The sequence below is a fragment of the Tyto alba genome, unplaced genomic scaffold (assembly GCF_018691265.1).
Source record: "Tyto alba isolate M040663 unplaced genomic scaffold, T.alba_DEE_v4.0 Super-Scaffold_14, whole genome shotgun sequence".
NCBI lineage: Eukaryota > Metazoa > Chordata > Aves > Strigiformes > Tytonidae > Tyto > Tyto alba.
In genome coordinates this window covers 15565607-15581361 of record NW_024881276.1, presented here as the reverse complement: position 1 = coordinate 15581361, position 15755 = coordinate 15565607, and the positions used below count along the sequence as shown (strand labels likewise).

At 45.2% G+C, this 15755-nt stretch overlaps 1 protein-coding gene across 2 annotated transcripts; it reads right to left on the bottom strand.

Annotated features, from left to right (window-relative positions):
- Positions 1-6062: 6062 nt before the first annotated feature.
- On the bottom strand, positions 6063-15189 carry PRDX4 (peroxiredoxin 4). 2 transcript variants are annotated; one of them, XM_042788898.1, is made up of 8 exons: positions 14918-15184; positions 12533-12650; positions 11385-11501; positions 10690-10812; positions 9902-10032; positions 7697-7731; positions 6536-6582; positions 6063-6186 (listed from the first exon to the last, which is right to left on the bottom strand). In XM_042788898.1, exons 1-8 carry the CDS (start codon positions 15162-15164, stop codon positions 6183-6185), a joined length of 822 nt encoding a protein of 273 aa, XP_042644832.1. In that variant the 5' UTR covers positions 15165-15184; the 3' UTR covers positions 6063-6182. The 2 variants fall into 2 exon arrangements, with proteins under 2 accessions (XP_042644832.1, XP_042644831.1); XM_042788897.1 differs by lacking the exon at positions 6536-6582 and having other exon boundaries at positions 14918-15189.
- Between the last annotated feature and the right edge of the window lie 566 nt (positions 15190-15755).

Sequence of the window (15755 nt, the reverse complement as noted above, 5' to 3'; positions counted from 1 at the left end):
CCACTGCTGTAAGTGACTAACCGTGACCACACAAGCCTAAAGGTATTGGTAGAAAATCTTTTTATTTATAGTGGACCTGTGTAATTGGCTGTGGCTCTGTAGTGACAAGTAAATGTTTCTGTGCCCATCGCATCTTGGAATACAGTGAGGAGGAGGGAGTCTGTGGTAGCTGGATTGCTTCCCCTGACCCTCTCACTTAACGGTGATATAAAAGGAGATTTCTGTGGGACTGGCTGGGCTCAGTGCCTGAAAAAGTGCTTTGTTTTAAATGTTTTTATTTTTCTGTGCTAAAAAAAAAAAAAAAAAAAAGAAAATTGCTTTACTTAAACTTCCTGTAACAGCTTCTGGCAGCCCTCCTTCAAATACACAGGATTCCTTTGCAGCTGCTTCATGGTGTACAGCATGCTGGGAAGAAGCTTGCTGGAGCTGATGCAGCATGGGCCACTGAGCAGCAGTTTTAATTCAGAAACCTGCCCTCAACTTACTGCATGCTTCTTTGGTTTTAGTGCACGTTCTGTCCAGCCTTTGGTGACAGACTTGTTTGATTGCTGGTCTTCCTCTGAATGCATTTTTAACTAGGTCTGGGAGAGATTATTTCTGCGTGGGCTAGACAGTATCTAACAAGAAAATAAAAGGGTAAGTACTCAGTTTTCATGGAAGAGAAACTGGGGATGCCTTTTGTGGAAGGTGTAGTTGGGTGATGATACCTGCACAGAAGATATACTGGAGCACTTGCCCTGACAGCAGAGCATCCTCATCCCTGCAGGGCTCCTACCCATGAGGCTGGAGGCACTTCTGGGCATTGGCTCCTCCCTACTCTTCTGTTACGTAGCAGAAATGGGAGATTTCTGGAGGAAGGGAGCATGACTCTGGGGACTGGTGCTTGGGGCACTCAGAAAGGACAGGGGTACAGGTTCTGGTCCCTGCTCGCAGCATCGCTTCTTTACTTTATCTGGTAACTGTTCAGCAGAAAATTCAGGTACGGTCCTGCAGCAGGGACCAGTGCCCCGGGCCCTCTGAGCCCGCCAGGCTGGTGAGGTGCCTTGGAGGAGGCCATCTCCAGAATTAAATGCTGCTAAAAGTGAGTTTCTTCTTACAGGGATTGCAAGTAGGCTAGTGCAGGGCTCTGCACCGCAGGAGGGGCAGGGCAGGGCTGGCTGCCGGGGAGGCAGAACTTGCTCGGAGCATCCTGGGGCAGTGGGGCAGCACCTGTGGGTGTTGTTCAGTGAGGTGGGCTTGCTGGAGTACCCGTCCCAAAGTCGGGGGGGGGGTCACAAAAGTTCCTACCCCAACTAGATCTGTCCTGCTTGGAGAGCTGGGGTTCAGCTGCAGACCTCACCCACCCTATAAACTTTCTCTTTTAACAGCTGAGAGCAGTTGAGGTGTGCAAGAGGCTTGCCTGAAACAGCAGTGGAAGTTGAAGGCAGTGTCTCATCACTTGTTACTGCTTTGAAGGAGGTCTGTGCTTTTTCTGTTGAAAAGACAAGTTCACAATAGCAGCCTCCTGTGCTTGTGTTTCCTGCACTTCTGAGAGGGCCTTGAATACATCCCAGGGTTTGGGAAGCAGACTTATGTGATAATTCTTCCCTTATTTCAAACCTCAGGTGAAGGCTGCTGGAAGAACAGACCACTCTGTCGTTTGTTCAGTTACTGTTTTGTGAGGTGGTTGCAGGTGGTTTTTGTGAGACCATTGCACCGACTGATCTATCTGAACTCATTTGAGGTTGCCATGATGTGAGTCGGCATTTTCAAATCAGCTGTTGGAAATCTGGTTCTTAGACTCAACTCTCTGCACCAACATTTGAAAGGGTCGTGACAGGCTAGAGAGGCAGGCCCGTGCAAAATTCATGAAGTTCAACAAGGCCAAGTGCAAGGTCCTGCCCATGGGTCGGGGCAATCCCAAGCACAAACACAGGCTGGGCGATGAGTGGATTGAGAGCAGCCCTGTGGAGAAGGACCTGGGTGTGTTGGAGGATGGAAAACTCACTATGAGCCAGCAATGTGTGCTCTCAGCCCAGAAAGCCACCTGTGTCCTGGGCTGCATCCAGAGAAGTGTGGCAAGCAGGCTGAGGGAGGGGATTCACCTGCTCTACTCTGCTGTCATGAGAGATCAGGGGTCTGGAGCACCTCCTGTATGAGGACAGGCTGAGAGAGTTGGGGTTGTTCAGCCTGGAGAAGGGAAGGCTCCAAGAAGACGTTATAGTGGCCTTCCAGTACTTATAGGAAAGGTGGGGAGGGACTCTTTACCAGGGAGTGTAGTGATAGGGTGAGAGGTAACAGTTTTAAACAGAAAGAAGGCAGATTTAGATTAGATGTAAGGAATAATTCCTTTACTGTCAGGGTGATGAGGCACTGGAACAGATTGCCCAGAGCAGCTGTGGCTGCCCCCTCCCTGGAAGGGTTCAAGGCCAGGCTGGATGGGGCTTTGAGCAACCTGGTCTGGTGGGAGGTGTCCCTGCCCATGGCAGGGGGTTGGAACTAAATGAGCTTTGATTTCCCTTCCAACCCAAACCATCCTATGATCTGCAAATCCTTATGATCCCAAACCCACAGACTTCAGTGTTTCTCCCTCTCCACCCCACACTGAGTTTCCAATTTTATTCTTATATTCATGATTCTCAACTTCTGTCCTTTGGTTTTCCTTTTTCCTGGAGGCAGCGTGTAACTGAGAATCTGCCTTTGTTTTCTCCCAAACTCCCACTGCTCCCCCTCAAACACCATGTCCTAGGTTTGAGTGACTCATGGGGTCTTTGCGTGGCAGGGGAGGGGGCTACAATGGTGGCCCCTCGTGAGAAGCTTGTCAAAGCTCCCTTGGCTTCAAGTCAGAACCACCTCTGCACCAAGGCTGAGCCAATCTGATAATGTATTTAAGAAGGGACTTGGGAGGAGGTGTTGGAGTTGTGAGGAGGAGTTGTGACATCTATGTGACGACTGAGGTCAGTGAAAAAATGGAGGAGTAAGGTGAGGGGGAGGTGCACCAGAGCGGAAACCCCCCCGTATCCTGTGGTGAGACAGCAGGGCGGCCTCCCCTGCCACCCATGAAGATCGATGGAGCAGACATTGATTTATGGCCTGTGTTTTGTTTCTCCTGGCTGATCAAGGTTCTGTGCCCGAAGAAGGCCGGGGTCTCATGGGAAAGGTTAGCCCCGCTGTTGTAGTTCAGCGCTGGAGGATTGCAGCATGCGGGGGTGTCCCACGCCGGAGCAGCTCGGGAAGGGCTGCAGCCCATGGGAGGGACTCCAGTTGGAGAAAGTTGGTGACCCACGATGGAGCTGTGTGGGGAACGCTGTGGCCTGTGGGAGGGACTCGCATCAGAGAAAGTTTGTGGAGGACTGTCTTCTGTGAGAGAGGGACCACTCTGGAGTAGGGGGAACAAGTTCCAGAAGCTCCCTCCACTGAAGATGGAAGAAGCAGCAGCACTGACTGCACCCCCCATTCCCTGCCCCTGCGCCACTGGGGGAGGAGGTAGAGATATCGGGAGCAGAGCTGAGCCCGGGAAGAAGGGAGGGGTGGGGGGAAGGTGTTCTCAAGATGTGGTAACACTTCTCACTGTCCTACTCTATCTGTTAAGTAGTGTTGTTAGTGTCTGTATTAAATTTATGTTATTTTCTTCCCTTAACAAGTCAGTCTTTTGCCTGTGACCATAATGGGTGACTTATCCCCCCCTTGTCCTATCTTGAATCCCAAGCTTGACTTATTTTCTCCTTCTCAGTGCTGGGGGAAAGGGGGAAGTGAGCACCTGCAGGTGCCATCTGAGCTCAAACCATGACACACCAGCACTTTTGCATTTTTTTTTTTTTGTCTAGTCTTTTCCTTCCCAAAGTTCCCTACCAGCATATCCAACTGTCTGTAAAACCCCATTGTCTCTCCAGAGAAATCATCTTTCACTTCAAATAAGGAATTTGGCATAGTGACTAGGTCTTTGCTTATGGATTATTTCCCTAAGACTTTTTATTCTCATTGAACTGCTTTTAAAAAAAATAGAATTCCTTAGCCCATTCCTTACCACGTGTGTTTAGAGGGCTGGGGCCTTCAAATTTGACACAGCTACGCTGCTGTGGACCTAAATCTGCAATATTCAATGTGTGCAGATGGCCTCAGTGTTCTTCAGCCGGTAAGTGTTCACAGGCCTATGTTCCTTCCTCAGCTTTCGACATCTGCTTTTTGTTTGACGCTCTTGCTGCTGTACGTGCTGCAGCGAAACTGTGGTTTTGTTGCTGTAACTTGCCGCTCGCCTGGCTCCACAAAGAGCCGTGGGCTGGATGGAGCGCATTCAGCGCGTGGGTGATAACTCGTCTCCATTTTTGTAATGTCTCGCTGGCTGGCTTAGTGCCACAGAGGTTTTTGCTGCTGGGAGAGCGTTAGGTGAGAGTGACCTGGCTGCAGAGGCAGAAGGAGAGGGCACAAGCACTGTTCCTAGGGCAGGCCCGAGTGTTAGGTTTGTTTTGTGGCTTGGGCTGCTTATGAATATCCGTGTCATAGCTGGGCCTGCATTTGTCACGCTGCAGCTGCTTGGAGTTATTTGAACATTTTGATGTTTCAGGGTTGATAAAGGGTGTAAACAAAATCCGGAGTAGAATTGAAGCTGCTGATTTACAGCCTGGTAACGTGAGAAACCACCTCTCTACATGGTGCCCTCTGGTCTTTGGGACCGCATGGGCTGGTCCAGCGCGTGACCAGCCTTTGGCGTTGGTCCTGCTGTGCCTGCAGTACCCTCTGGATGGGATCAGGAACTCCTCCTTTCCCCGGGCCTCGGCGGGGCTCTGCTTGCTCTGGCCGTGGTTGCCTCTGCCCCAGGCTTGCGCTCAGGTGGGGGTATTTGTGTCGGAGCTGAAGCAGAAGTCAAGCAGCCGCCTCTGCTCTCTGTCTGCAGCGACTGATCCAGAGAGCTGCTCAACGCTCACCAAAGCGTACAAAATCAGGTAACTTTATAGTGAAAATGCAACTGCTGGTTCAGTTCTGCAGAACTGTACCGAAGTGTCTGCGTACAGGGAAGGGCACTGTATCGTCTGGTGGGGGAAGGGGAAGCGAGTTCCCACCAGTGTGGGATCCAACCAAGAGTAATAATGCAGCGATGCTGGACTGGAGCAGGGAGGAAGTTTCTCTGTGGCCTTTTCAAGGATGACCCTGGAGAAGAGCTGACACTGACTTCAGGTGCTGTTTTTCCAGTTGCAGAGACTCTAGAACACCATGTCAAAAAGACAGAGAGGTGGGAAGAAGCAAGAAAAGACATTCTTATGAAAGGGTTCTCCAGTGCACACAAGCATGAAGTATGTTTTCCATCGAGATGTTATCTTCCCTTGAAATTACAAGTTCATATATATGAACCACAAAAGTTTCTGATGATCACTGGACATGTCAATACTAACCTTGGGAAGGAGTACCATTACTGACTTAAAACTAGGAGCCAGGGTTAACAACTGGATCAAGGACAGGACACTAACCAATATGTTCATCTGTTAACAGTGTAGGGCCAAGGAAAGAAATCAGACAGTGTGAAATGGAATTGATTTTACCAGCATCCACACTACAAATACAAGCATGGAAAAAAATTACTGGTTCAGCTCTCGAATCCCATGAACTGGCATAGCTGTATTTCTTTTAGTACAGTTGTACTGATTTATGTAGTGTAGAGTATGTTCTTAGTAGTTTAAAAATGTTTTCCAGCTTTGGACAGACTGGAAATTTAATTCAGCAACTGTAACTTATTTCTGGCTTTTGGGTTAGCTGCTATTGCCTCTGGACTACAGACTAATGTAACATAACCAATTCGCTCCTTTCCAACTGTAGCTCTTAGAATGTGACTCAGCAGACAAGATTTTTGCAGAAATTATGTAATCTATCAACAGCAAAAGTAATGAATCTAAGCTTGAGATGCTAGGAGAAGTAAATTTTAGGAAAACCAAGTATCTAAACAAGACTTACAGGGAAAACATGTATTTAATAAGAATATTCTTTGGTAACTAATGAGGTACCTGTGCTTCATGGAGGTTAGACTCCTGTTTAAGCAACAAGACCTTTAATGATCTACTACAGTTACGTATTAGTCAAACTCATGAAAGTAACAAAATTAATGAAATTTTATTGGCAAAAATCAAGGTGAATGTGACCTATGTAATTCAACAGAAGTGAGTCTCAGTTCAGTTTATCAAAATACTTCAGTTTTCCAGCTGGATCTGGAATTATCTGTGCAAGAAAGAAAGAGGAAAATGTTAGCCAAAACCCACAACCACACAAACACAACAAACTATAAAACCAGAAAGGCATAGTATTTCCTAATACGATGTTAAAGGCCAACCCACAAGCAACACTGAAGAGTAATTTATCAGTTGACTTGATACTGGATTACTGTTTATCTCTAAAGGTACCTAACAGCAGTAGCAAAAAGATTTAACTGACTGGGGGAAGAGAGAGTGCAGCCTACCAGAGGAAGAATTTTGACAGTTGTGAGCAGATACATCTATGTTGCTTGCCTCAAAAGCAAGGTATTTTAATGAATTAATGTCTGTAATCAGGAGGCTTAGAATTTACTTACAGTTCTTCCCTTGGCCACCACACTCTCATGGCTTCCTCTGGTTTGATCTAATTAAATCAAACACATTTAGAAGGCATGGCTACATCTTTGAGAAAGGCTTTTTGAACTACTCTGCTATTTAAATTATCTGCATCTTTTTTAGAAAATACGTTAATGTTGTATTATTTAGGTGATTCACAGTTATGGAGGGCAGAACATTTCAGTGCCAAAATATGTCTGTCAGGCCAGCCAGCCGTCTTTCACTTTACAGTCTTAATATCCAGCTTCTCTCACTAAGACAGTCCTCTGCTAGCTTGGAAGAGATGACTCCTAGCCTTCAGTCATCCTGGGAAGTTTTCGCAACCAGCAAAGAAACATGGCTTAACATTCCACAGTTTTTACTCTCAATTACAATGCTCACTACTCTGCTTAGAGGCTGCTGGGACCTACTTTTTGTCGAGACAGCTCTTAAACAACAATGCTATGTCATCACCAGATGGTTCAGAAGAAAGCCACGTGCTCAAATAAATGACAGTGATCTCATCTGAACTACACAGCTCAGACCTCTAGTGGAAATTTCATTATCCTGCTGAGGCTTGATCCAAGCCAGAGAACACAAACAAGTTTGATCTGTGTTTATCTGAACCCTAGCTCTTCTGCTTGTAGTCACATGTAGGGGAGTAGTAATGAAGGAGGAAGAGCGATTGCACAGCCAAGCAGTGCTCTCTGCTGGAGTTCTGACAGAGGCACACTGGCTCTGTCAGATACTACATCACCCTGGGAACTTATCTTTCTTTTTTTTGGGTAGTTCCTAGGATCCACAGTAAGACTCAAGAGAGCCAAGAGTTTATATGGACAAATAACCAATAAGATAGGACAGACTCAAGAGTTTCCAACTTCCTCTCATCAGGTGTTAACAGGAAAAGAGGTTCTTAACCACAAACTCATTGCTGCTCAAGAGTTTTGTTCATACACAGGGAATTTGAACCAACTGGAGTATGTCTAGTGTGAGGGAAACCAGCTCGTAACAAAATCAGTAGTAATCCAAAAGCTGTAACTATAATGTGAGTTTACTCATATAATCTAATTGCAAGTTGCAAAGATTTTGGATTTGGCTTTAGTGGAAATGGTAACTGAGCATTTTTTAGTAGTACATGCATTTAAATAAAACCAGCAACTTACTGTTTCGCTGCCAGGTTTCCAACCAGCAGGGCAAACTGGAGGAAAAAAAAAAAACAAAGGACAAAGTTAAACATATTTTTACACCAACTTACTTTTGTGCACTTAATATTCTCTTTCTGAAGTAAAACAGCACAGAAGTGTCACATGTAAATATCTGTAACTATTAAATACACAGCGTTCTTTATACATGGGATGGTATCATAACATTTTATACCTGATACTACCTACCGCTTCTGTTAACTGGAAACTGCGTATTTCTTGATCAATGTCTATGCCCTGGTTTAATTCTCATGCCATTCTAGACAAAGTACTGTCAAAGCAGTATCTTAGGAGGAACACCTCTTCTAATAGAAACGAAAGTTTCATGATAAAATTCAGGTAACTACACAGGGACCTTCCTTTCCTTCTTTAGAACCAATGCTAGTGGAAATTTTTTAGCAGAGATCAGTTCAAAGATTCCACAACAGACTGAGTGATTTTACTGAAGCCTTACAGAGGAGTAAAGGGATTATAGTATGTAGTTAACATGCAGCGTGGCTGAGAGCTCTGTGACCACCTGTACATTCTGGAGTGAAGCTCTTATCTGTTCAGAGCTCTCCCTCTGAGGCTTTACCTCAATGAATTATGCCATATTACACTGCTTTAAGGCATGCTGTCAGACAGAACACCACAAATGCAGTTAGGAATTGTGGAGAACTCTTTTGCCTGTTCTATGCAAAGAATCCAATCAGGTGCCTAGGAAGGTTCTCCTCAGCACTCATGCAAAAGCTGGTGAGATTCCACATACAGCTGGAAAAAAACGTGGTACTGTGGAAACACACTGCAGGTCAATATTTTGTAAGACAGCTTTGTAACTAAATGAGAGAAGCTAAATTTCCTTAGTCAACAGTGCATAGGTAAGTATCAGCATTGATCTTTTTAAATCTGTACAGCGAATAACAAATAATGACTGTATCTTCAGATGAAGATACTTTAAAATGTCAGGCAAAATTGAGTTCAAATGAAAGTTAAGCTGCTGAACACGTGTATTAATAGTTAAACAAATCTTTAAATAAATTGTGTTTATTTAAACACATTTTGTAAAGAAATGTGAAAAGTTCACCCTATGCTTGAACTTGGGGAATACGAATTCTTGAGACAAAGTAATGATGTGAAGCCAGTGAAAGCTGCTTTGTCAGGGGAAGATGATCACATAGCACTTGTAAAGAAAATACACTTAATGACAGTCTACCTTTCACAGTGTCACCATGTATCTTGCCATGAAGCACTCTCAATTACTTGTCACAGATCCTCAATGAATGACACAAGACAAGGATGGCCTGCACCTCGATTATATTAGCATGCCAAAATGTACTGAAATATTGTGCCCGATTCTTCATGGCCTCATATTTTGTACAGACTTATGCTTGTGACAGATGGTTGTCCTGGTTTTGGCTGGGACAGAGCTAGTTTTATTTCTTAGTAGCTAGAACAGTGCTGTGGTTTGGATTCAGCATGGGATTTGGTACGAGAAGAATGCTGCTAATACGCTGATGTTTTCAATTGTTGCTGAAAGATCAAGGGCTTTCCAACTCCCCATGTCCTGCCTGTGTGCAGGTGTATAAGAAACCAGGAGGGAGCACGGCCAGAGCAACAGAGCCAAACTGGCCAACGAAATATTCTATACCATACGTCATGCTCAGTATATAAAGTGGGGGGTAGTTGGCCAGGAGGGGTCAGTCAGCAAGTGGTGAGCAACTGCACTGTGCATCACCTGTTTTTCCTTGGGTTTTATTTCTCTTTTTGTTATATTCCTTTGCATTACAATTATTATTATATTTTATTATTATTATTGTTATTTTAGTTTAGTTTAGTTGTTAAACTGTTCTAATCTCAACCCATGAGTTTTTTTGATTCCCCATCCCACTGGGAGGGGGAAGGAGTGAGCTAGCAGCTGCCTGGGCTTAAACAACGACAATGGTACATAATGCCTTAATTCAGACTAAGGAATGCTTTATGCTCTGCATTCTCATGGATGTGAAGCTAAATGTGTATTACTATTCTATACACAACCCATGGAGGTACCGGGACTACAGGATCTTGTAGCTGGGCAATCAAACCACTTCATTCACTGCATACCAAGAGTACCTTTCTTCCAAAAAAATACAAATACAGCTTCCAGTCTAAGTAAAACAATCTTCAGCATGAAAGTATTTAAAAGAGCACCTTCTCCATGCTTGTCTGTGTATTGGAATGCTTGTACTAAACGAAGCGTTTCATCCACTGATCTCCCAACAGGAAGGTCATTCATCGTGATCTGTCGAAGGATTCTCTTATCGTCAACAATGAAAAGGCCTCTGTGAAAATATTTTTTTTGTGTGTGTTAGGAAACAGAACTAATTACAGTGCTGTGTTTACGCACTATTTCATGTCTGCTGAATGGGAGGAATTTGAGCTCTGCAAACACCATACAATACCCACCACCTTAGAATACTAGTAACCTACCGTTCTTTACCTGGGGCATCAGATGACACGAGCTGAGGGTAAGTTAAAAACAAAAAAGTATACTTCTCTGCAGAACATAAAACTAAACTTTGACAGGCCCTGCCAGGAGATGTTGCAGATGCTGTGATGCTACAGGGATCCCAAAAGCATGAATCCAGTTTATGAAAGATGTCTCTCTTGAGGCCATTAATTACCCTTGGTCTTGACTCCAGGTGGACTTGAGAGGTCCCCAAGTAACTGAAGTTCTGGGGAATTCTGCATGTTTGCCCTGCTCTAGGTATCTGCTGATGACTGCTGTTAAACAGGACATTAACCTCCACCCCTGTGCTGACTCATTATGACTGTTTTTTTTGTGTTCTTCAATATTCGTTTTTTCTCTCAGCACAAATCCCCAATTATGATCTGCTCTCTAAGAAAAATTTCAAATGCTTCTTTAGATAGAAATTAGTACTACCCCAGTAAAAAAAAAAAAAAAAAAAAAAAAAAAGAACTGTAATTAGGTGAAATACCTAAGTGTATGCCCTTGATCTTCTAGATATACTCCATAATCCTTTGAAATTTGGTGCGTCAAATCTGAAAGAAGTGGAATCTTCATAGGTCCGAGTCCTCCTTGTTTTCGAGGAGTATTAATCCTTTAAAAGACATAAGATACAGATGTATTTCTCATAAAGATTTATATTCCCTACACAAAGTTAGGAGACACAAACCAGAGCAGTACAGACAGAAGGATTTAGCTCAAGTGACATTTTTTTTGTTCTGAACACAACGGAGATGAATAGTATTTATAGTTCGAGCAAAATGTTGAGTAGATATTTTGCAGTTTTTGGCTGCATCTATTAATAATGACCTCTTTCTTATCAGTCATATTTGCTTTATACCAATGTGCTCCTGAATTGGGGCAGTGAGACAGATTTACAGATGCTTGCATCCTTATGTCTTTTTTGTATTTGTAGTATTTTTTTTGTACTGTGATGATATATTTCAAGCAATACATATTAAATAAGCTTCAAAGATAAAGGTACTTTCCATGCACTAGCATTAAAAATTTTTACCACTGAAAAATATTCTAAGCATTTGTATCAGTAGCATCACACTTTTACACATTATGATATACCTACATAGGCTAAAAATCTGGGGATACTGTTCTTCAGCTAAGATGGACCCATGAATAATTTTTAGTGAAAGACAAGGATAAGATACATACCATGCTAAGTGAGTGAACTTTGAGTCCACCGAACATGCTACAACTTCGGTATTTATTGCTCTGAATTCTTCAATTCTGTCACTGAAGGCGATTATCTCAGTTGGACATACAAATGTACTAGGTAATTTAAGACAAAATAAAGTCAGAATTTCATGAAACATCCAGTGAGTTCTCTGTTTAACTTAAAATGGTGGATTTATCATAAATTATTTCAGCTTTTACTTATTTTTTATTGCTTCTTCAAATATTTAACGGAAATGCTGCCTGACAGATCTTCCAGCCTTAGACTCTAGCTTAGTTATAAATGATTTATTACTGAAGATTGTAAATCTACAGTTAGCTTACAATCTGGATTCAAGTATTTTTACAGTTACTTTCTTTTAGTCTTTATGAATATTCAAGTGGCTGAATTTAACCACAAATTAGCCCATTTTTTCAGAGGAACATACTGTAATTTGTTGTTACCATACATGTCTGAAAGTTTTAACTATTCTGACTTAAACTGTTTCCATTACAGAAGAAAAAGTGGTAAAGATCACAATTTCTAGGGCCTTGAAGCTAATGGCCAAGAGCCACATTATTTCCTTTATAATGTTACGGCAGTTACGCATCTCTGTCCTCTTTTCTTCATTTTGTGGAAAGGAACGGGATCATCTGGTAGAAAGCAGTGATGTTTGCACTCAACCAGTGAAGTTACTGCATTCTAAATAAAGGAGGGTAATATTAAGTGTTCTTAGGATGTTATGGGAGAAGCTTAAAGGGAAAATGCCATCTCTTAGATACACTAAATACACTCGAGAAAATATAGATGGGATGCAGTCTTCTATTTGCAGCAGTGATTTACAGTATCATCAGAATGTAAAGGTTGCCTGACTGGGTACTACAGTCTGAAAGCTATTTTTTGGTGTGGAGACACAAATTGGCAGCTACACTTATTAGAACAAAGACTGTGCTACAATTTTACCAATGCATGATGAATACACAAATGCAAATAATGTATTTTCTTCTGTCACTCCTTTCTTCTCCCTCAAACCCTTACCAAACAAAAACCCAAGACCTCAACAAAAAAAAAAAAGAGAAAAATTAATGAATTACAAGTCTAGTGTAGCTGCACTCAGTCTTGATATGTCTACAGTGGTCTTACTTACAAGTCCAGAGGATAGAAGAAGAAGACAAGGTATTTTCCTTCATAATCTGTTAATTTCAGCTCTTTAAACTCTCCATTAATGACTGCTGTTCCTTCCCAGTAAGGTGCTGGCTTGGAGACTGAAATATGAAGGACGTTCAATTAAAAGTCAGAATACGAAGCACGTGTTCAAACAAAGCTGTTCATTAGCTAGCTGGTGTGCAAGGACAACAGTTCCTCCCTTTGCCTGAAAAACAACCTACTGGACAGTTACAAAATGAAACTTCCTTACCACTTTAAAAAGTTAACAGCTGGCAGAGGTTAAAGGATGATGAAGAAATGTAGGTTGCAGTACACATGGAAAGTAAATATTTTGACCAACTTGTTCTTATACATGAGCCCTCTGAATCACTGATAACCAAGGCCACACAAACCTTATCTGGGCATACTGAACAAACCACATGTGCACAACCAGCTCATGGCAGAACATCTGTTGGACTGAAGGAGAAAATGTTTTAAGACTTCAGGAACCCTCAGTATTTTGTTAAGAATAGTTGTTGTGAACCAGAAGCATAAGATGGTTCAAATTCACTGTTACTTTTTAGCCACGAAAATCTATTTGGAACTCAAGTCCACAAAAAATACACGCTACGACCTGTTTAGAGACAAATGCTTAAAAATGCAGTGTATATTTATTAAATTACAACTCCTAAGCAAATTGCAACTTGAAGATAGTTGTGCTTAAAAAAAAGAAGAATCCAATTAAAAGGTATGAAATGTATTTACTATTCCTATCAAAAGGGATTAACCTTGAATTTAAAATATTAAAAATGAATCTCCCAGATACTATTTTCATAGTAATGTGAATTCTGAGACAACGGGTAGGGTATGCTGGAGATACAAGGTGATCTGAATATACTTGTGATGTCAAGGACACTGACATACAGCTCCAGGAAATTGGGGAAATGCTGCTGAGAAAAATACATGGAATCTGAATTATTATTTGGATGATGACTGAGTTGTTGGGCTCTCCTTTTCTTAGGACAACCCATAGCTGTAAAATATAGTTAGTGAGGACGTATAACAAGGACTGCCAAAAATACCCCAATTTATCAGACAGCTGTTGCCCCGTGTGGGAAAGCAGCAGCTGCCTTGGTTTCACTTGGTATAACCTGCAAGGGACATAGCAATACAGGTACAGAATGTCAGTGGGTATGACTGATAATTTCAATTTATATTTTTTGAAGAAATGCTCTTCTTCCTCTCAAGCCTTCTGCAGAAATCTTTCTGATCAGATTTCAAGCCCCTGACTTCTAATGTTCTTCTATTGAGTCTTTGCAGGTATGGGACTATTTTCAAGTGAAAGCAAGGATTAATCTCCAAGTTATTTTTAGCTCTCAAAAAATGTTTCAAATACATTACTCTTTACAAAATAGTGACATCCCACATCTAATCTCTTTGTAGCAAAACATTCTCTTCAACTGACTTTGAGATTAGGAGGGAGAAGGAAAAGAAATTAAGTAACATATATTGACCCCTTCCTAAATGAGGTGATTTTTTGGGGGGGGGGGGGGTTAAAAACACTTGTCCGAATCGCTGTAATGATTTACGTTACAAAGGGAGGAAAAACCATGCAGCGTTGGTTACAAATATCTCGGCTGCTTTTCCATCTTTTTTTCATAGCATCTGTTTGCAAACTTTTAAAACAGACGTTATGCCCTGGCTTGGTAGAGGAAAACGATTTAAAGCTGCAAATTCTCACAGCAGTGATTGTTTCGGCACGACTTCTCCGTCTGCTCTGCGCTGCGGAGCGGGGCTTTTGGGGAGCATCGGGCCACCTGAACGGGTGCCCCAAAACATCTCCCGGCCACCCGGCCGAAGCGTTACGAGAGGTGACGGCAGTGCCGTATTTCTCACCGCCGCGCGGGCACAAACCGCTTCTGCATATTCTTTGAAGCGTCTCCCTGAGCTCATTCGCTATTTCTGGAACCGCAGACCTCCACGAACGCCCGTGAAACGCTGGACCCGCCGCCGCTTTACCACGGCGAACCCGCAGGGCTGGGAGGGGCTTTCCCGCCCGGGCCCGGGGCCGACGTGGGGCCGCGGCGTGAGACCGGTGCCGCTCCCGCAGGGACCCCAACCGCGACGGTCACCCCGTGGGGTGGGTGTGGGGGGGCCGCGCAGGGCCCGGGGCTGCTCAAGCCGCCGGTTGGGGCGCGGCCGCCCACCCTTGCCCGGGGAGGCCTCCCGCGCCCCGAGTGGGGACACACACACACACACACACACACACTGCGGGCGCCTTCCCCCGGCCCCGGCCCCGGCAGCGCGGCGAAAGGCGCCCGTACGGCATCCGCCCTCCCCTGCGCCCCCCCGGGCAGCCCCGGCCCCCCCCCCCCCCGGCACCTACTCTTGGCCTGGCTGAGGTGCAGCGAGTGGTCGGAGACGGGCAGGCGAGCCGCCTCCCCGGGGTACACCTGCCCCCCCGCGTAGTAATGGCACTGCTCGTCCCCCCGCTGCCGCGACGACCGCGGCTCCTCCGCCGCCGCCGCCGCCGGCAGCAGCAGCAGCAGCAGCAGCGCGGAGCACCAGGCCCCCGCCGCCCCGCCGCCCGCCCGCGGGCCCGGCCGCCGCTGCCGCCGCGCCGCCTCCTCCATGGCCCGCCGACCCACTGCACGTCCCGCCGCCGGGAGGAGCTTGCCCGCGCCTCTCGCACGCGCCGCCGGCCGCACGGCCCGGCCCCTTCCCCCCCCCCCGTCCCCGTCCCCGTTTCGGGGCCGCCCCCCGGGGCGCTGCGGGGGGAGGGGTGGAGGCCCGCGGGCCGCCGCGCTGCGCACGCGGGGCGCGGACACCCGCGGGCGCGGCCTGACGGCGGGGCTGGGCGCTGCCGCCGCGGCTGGGCCCCGGGCGGTGCCGTGGCCTCACGCTTAGGCCCCGGAGGAGATGGCAAATTGCGTACGCGCCCGCAGAAAAAAAGGAGGATGCGTGTGGACGTGGGGGGAGAGCGTGTGTGTGGCCCGGTGGGTGTGATCGCAGAAGGGAGCTCTCAACCCGGTGTGTGAGATGCCTCCTGTCAGCAGCAGCGTGGGTTCTGTGGGCATTTCATCACTCGTGGGTGTACCAGTCTGTGCCATGTGCAGCTTCTGGGTTCTGGCCTCGTGAATAGCCGGAATGTGAAAAAGCATTCTGCCTTAGGTCTGACATCTGGAATTGCTGCCAGCTGGGCAGCAGTTTGTGAACAAGCTCCA

What these genes read in the sequence shown, in the direction of transcription:
- PRDX4 (XM_042788897.1), bottom strand. Translation starts at nt 15,164, where the DNA reads ATGGAGGAGGCGGCGCGGCGGCAGCGGCGGCCGGGCCCGCGGGCGGGC. An exon ending in TTCTTCTATCCTCTGGACTT is followed by an intron (nt 11,502 to 12,532) that starts GTAAGTAAGACC and finishes TAAATTACCTAG; the next exon opens with TACATTTGTATGTCCAACTG. An exon ending in GATCAAGGGCATACACTTAG is followed by an intron (nt 10,033 to 10,689) that starts GTATTTCACCTA and finishes ATATTTTCACAG; the next exon opens with AGGCCTTTTCATTGTTGACG.